This window comes from Chrysochloris asiatica, unplaced genomic scaffold, assembly GCF_000296735.1.
Source record: "Chrysochloris asiatica unplaced genomic scaffold, ChrAsi1.0 scaffold00144, whole genome shotgun sequence".
NCBI classification, from domain to species: domain Eukaryota; kingdom Metazoa; phylum Chordata; class Mammalia; order Afrosoricida; family Chrysochloridae; genus Chrysochloris; species Chrysochloris asiatica.
The window spans coordinates 8,387,299-8,392,396 of record NW_006408662.1 but is presented as its reverse complement, the minus strand read 5'-3'; the positions used below and the strand labels follow the sequence as shown (position 1 = coordinate 8,392,396).

General features: G+C 41.1%; 1 protein-coding gene across 1 annotated transcript in view; it reads right to left on the bottom strand.

Moving 5' to 3' along the window:
* Positions 1 to 5,098, bottom strand: part of PCNXL2 (pecanex-like 2 (Drosophila)) — a 491,139-nt gene that overhangs the window by 246,791 nt on the left and 239,250 nt on the right. Inside the window, exon 16 of the mRNA XM_006870571.1 lies at positions 2,608 to 2,717. Within this exon, the coding sequence (XP_006870633.1) occupies positions 2,608 to 2,717 (110 nt within the window). The remainder of the gene's footprint in view (positions 1 to 2,607; positions 2,718 to 5,098) is intronic.

Sequence of the window (5,098 nt, the reverse complement as noted above, 5' to 3'; positions counted from 1 at the left end):
TTGTTGTTGTTGTTCCACTATGTGTAAACCTTTCCTAGACTTTTATAAGAGTGGACTTATACAATAATGGTCCTTTGTGTAATTGACTTATTTCACTCAGCATAATGTCTTTCAGGTTCATCCACACTATGAGGTGTTTAATGGGCCTAACATTGCGTAGTACTCCCTGGTGTGTATGCACACAGTTTGTTTATCCATTCATCTGTTGAATGGCACTTATTTTGTTTCCATCTCTTTGGTATTGTGAATGATGCTGCAACAAACATGGGTGTACATACATCTCTCTGTGTCTCAGATACATACCTAATAGTGGGATTCCATGATCAAATGGTATTCCTAGTTCCAACTTTTTAAGAAAGCATGATACAGTTTTCCAGAATGGTTGCACCATATTTTAGCCCCACCAGAAGTGTATGGGAACCAATCTCTCCACACCCTCGCCAGCATGTATTTATTGTTTCTTACCTTATTGAATTTTTCTATTATTTGGGGGGTGAGATGATACCAAATCATTGTTTTGATTTGCATCTCTGTGAGTCCTAGTGTGGTGCTGTAGGATAAAGCATTAGATTGCAAGGTCAGTTTGAACCACAAGGCTGGTGGTTCAAACTCACCAGCTAGCTGTTCTGTGGAAACCTTTTACAGGGTTGCTATGAGTCACAATTGACTCAATGGCACTTAACAACAACAAAAACATGGCTAATGATAAGGAGCATTTCTTCATGTGTTTGTTGGCTACCTAAATGTCTTCTTTGTTGAAGTATCTACTCATGTCCACTGTCCATTATTTAATTAGATTGTCATTTTTACCTTTCTAAAGAAGCCAATTCAGTCTTTTCCTAGTCAAAGTGTTAATGTTCAAATTATAATGAAGGCAAAAATCAGAATTTCTAAACTAGATGAAGAATTGCTTTGTTGTTGTTAAGTACCCTTGAGTCAGTTCTGACACATAGTGACTCTGTATAGGGTTTCCAAGGAGCAGCTGGTGGGTTTGAACTGCCGACCTTGTGATTCACCGTCCAGTGCTGATTCTACAGCACCAAACCAGAATTTATTGTTGTTGTTGTTGTTGTGTACCATGGAGTCAGTTCCGACTCATAGCGACCTTGCACAGGATTTCCGAGGCTATAAATCTTTACAGGAGCAGAAAGCCTCATCTTTCTCCAGCGGAATGGCTGGTAGTTTCGAACTGCCAACCTTGAGGTTAGCAGCCCAATTCATAACCACTAGAATTTTTCAGTGTTTGTTAAAGTTGCTATCTCACCTCTTGCTAATCACCAGGTGATGTGTCTAAGCCATCAGCAACTCCCTTTATCCAGGTAAACAATATTTTACATTTCAAATGCTTCAGATTAGAGTTGATACAATATGCTTTTCTTAAGCAAATAAATACATTTTACATTTTAAACTTCAACTAGAATTTACCTGACTGGAGTCCTAGTGTGGTGCTGTGGGTAAATGTGCTGGACTGCAAGGTTGGTTTGAACCAGAAGGTCAGCTGTTCAAGCTCACTGGCTACTTCTCGGAAACCCTATAGAGGGTGCTGCTATGAGTCTGAACTGACTGGGCAGCACTTAACAACAAAAACAACATAGTCCATTTACAAGGCCTCCATATCAAAATGTTTACAGAATGTGCTTTAGAAATAATTGCCTTAGTTGAATTGTATCAGGAGAAAAGGAATTAATGTATGGCTAGGAACTGCTGTCTGTAGGGGTTCTGGTAGCGTGGTGGTTATGAGTCAGGCTGCTAACCTCAGGGTCAGCAGTTCAAAACTACCAGCTGTTCCATGGGAGAAAGATGAGGCTGAACATATTCTTCCCTTCTGTTTTCTTACTCCAAGCCTTGGCAAATTTAATTATAATAGTTGACTTTGTCTTCTTGTGTTGCCCTTTGAAATTTTCTGTTCAGCTCTTTTACTTCCTCATTTCTTCCATTTGCTTTAGCTTCTCTGTGCTCACAAAGGAGCTCTGGTAGCATAGTGGTTACGAATTGGATTGTTAACCTCAAGGTCAGCAGTTCAAAACTACCAGCTGTTCTGCAGGAGAAAGATGAGGCGTTCTGCTCCCATAAAGATTTATAGCCTCAGAAACCCTGTACAGGGTTGCTATGAGTCAGAACTGACTCCATGGCACACTACCACCACCATGCTCACAAGCAAGTTTCAATTTCTTTTGACAACCATTTTGATCTTTTCCTTTGTTCATGAAATGCAATTAATCCTTCAGTTTAATATTTTGCTTTCATTTCTAACAGAAAGTCAGTCTAGTGTTTTCATTAAGACAGCTGGAATTGATCCTCAGTTTTTATTAGTTTCCCCGGTGATTGTTGTTGTTAAGTGCCGTCGAGTTGGTGCCAACTCATAAGAACCCCGCATAGAGTTGCCAAGGAGCAGCTGGCAGGTTTGAACTGATGCCCTTGTGGTTTGCAGTCCAGTGCTTATCCTACAGTGCTACACCAGGAGTTCCTAGTGATTGGCTAATTCAAGAATGAAAGCTCCAAATTTCATTGAGCCCTGAATGCCTTCTCACTCGTGGGTGAGCAGTCATACAGAAACAGTACAGGCAGGTGTGCGATGAAGGGGTGCACCTGGTCCATGTTACTTACATCAGCACTGAAGGGTCACTGCTCTGCCTGCTCAGGTGGTAGGAAATGGCTACCAAGAGGCCACAGAAGGCTGAAAACAACGCCGGGATGTGTTGCGTGCTCCAGGGCTCCTACAGAAAAGACATCAAAGAACCCGGTCACTAGTGTCTGTCTGTAGAGTAGCAGGACTCAAACGCTTAGTTTCGCAGCCTCGACATCCGGCTAGATGTAGCTTTCCCATTACCTCTCCAGTCAGTGGACAGAGTGGAATCTGGGGCCAGCATCATCCATCACTGCCTATTCGTGTACCAATGTTGAATTTGACAAGGATGGCCATGGGGGACGCTTTCAAAATAACTGCACACGTTTGTGTCAATGTTTATTTGATCTTTCCTGAAGTTAAACACCTTAGGATTTTTGTAAGCATTATAGCATATGTCCCCTTTTAAAATTTAATATAACACTTGACAGTGATTGTAAGAATTGTGTTTCTTGTTGTTGGTAGCTGCCATAGAGCCACAGCTGATGGTAACACATGTGCAATGGAACGAAATTCTCTTCAGTCCTTTCCCAGCCCTGGTCAGTTACAGATGGGGCAACTGAAAACATTTGTAGGGTTTTCATTGGCTGCTTTTTTTTAGAAGTTGATTTCCAGGCCTTTTTACTTACTCTATTTTAGTCTGGAAGCTCCACCAAAATCTGCTTAGCATTTACTGACAGATTAGGACTGGCTGGGAATTGGGCCAGGGTCTCCCACAACTTAACTGTTTAAAAAAATGTAAAATAGCCTAAGAGATCAAATAGACTGGAGGACTAAAATAAAGTTTGGAGAAGATAAAACAAAAACAGTCATCCTGAAGAAAGATGAGAGAAACCTAAAAGAAGAAAAGCAAGATACTTTAGGTTTCATCTGATGGAAGCACACATGCTAATATTCAACAAACTACCATCAGCATGAAAAACCAGACACACAAAATGAGTGTTCCCACTTGGAGAAGCATGGAAACCTTGAACCCTGCTCTCATGGTCTCTTAGCATTCTCACTGACAAACACACGTCTTTCAGCTACAAAGAGCACTTCTATACAGTTAGTCTTTCAAGCACCATCAGCAGAATCAGTTTCTGCCATCCCAAGCTGAATTTATTCAAGGACTTAAATATTCTCTCAAGATTTTGATCCCTTAACTCACCAAGTGTTTTATTTAGGAAGGATGAGCTGTCATATGTGTTTTAAATCAAACATACCGAAAGATGAGTCAAGAGTGCTAATATTATATTCATAACTGCTAAGATACATTGGAAAAACAAGTGTTACACTTGGAAGAGTTAGTGATTTTATTTTTATTTTCTAGAAATTAATATTCTCTATTTGTTGTTAAATGTCCCCAGAGTGAATGTCTGGGAGCCTGGGAGAGCAGCATCTGGAAGAAGAGTAAAGGATGCTAGCCTTCTCCCAGTCTGCTAGACATACCTGACTCTCATGCAACATGGCAGGTTGGTCTCACCTACCCTACCTGTGCAGCCCAGCCTCTCAGAAGGGCCATCCTGCATCCTGGCACTCAGCTTAGATCTTCCTATACCCAGCACAGTAATTTTTCAAGGTCTTCAAAGCAGCATGACTGTGTTCATTATTTTTCTGATTCTGTGTAGATGTCTTCTCCACCAATTTTGCTGAGAAGTTGCAGTCAGTCATAAAAGGCTCTGCTCATCTTTTCTCTTTTTTGGATTTTCTTTCAACAACCTTTTCCCCTCCTGTGTCTAAGAAAGCAGTTCACTTCCTCCTTTTCAGGGCCAACTTTCTCCTCATACCCATGATTTCAGCCTCTTATTACACACACACACACACACACACACAAATGGTTTTTGCATTGACTTCACTTGATGATTATCCCGTGTGTGTTAGAGCAGAACTGTGCTCCATAGGGCTTTCAATGGCTGGGTTTTCACAAGTAGATCCTCGGGCCTTTGTTCCTAGGTGCTGCTGAGTGGACTTGAACCTCCAATTTTTCATTTAGCAAGTGAGTACTTAACCAGTACAACACCGAGGAACACGTCTTATTCCACAGATACCATCTTTTCTTTTTTAATTAAATTTTTTTTTGGAATATTTTATTCCAGTTTAGGGGAATGTTTACAGAATACATTAGTTTCTACTTCAACAATTTACACATATTTTGTTTCTGGGCATTAGTTGTAATCCCTAGCACTCTTCCCACTCCCTGTGTTCCCAGTTTTCATTCATCCATCTTCCTGTCCCTTTCTGCCTTCTATTTTTTCTCATGAATGCTGTCCTTTCGGTCTGATATGGTTGTTATTCTTAGGAGTGTGTTCCTTAGATGGGTGCTATTGTTCACTTTATAGGCCTGCCTCCTGTTTGGGTAAAAGGTGTTGCCCTGGAGGTGTATTTGGTTTCAGGTTTGATGGGTGTTTAAGGGCCAGAGTCTGAGTGGCCCCACCCATCTTCATCAAAACACTAAGTTGAGGGAACAAACAAGATGGCGGATGGGGTGGA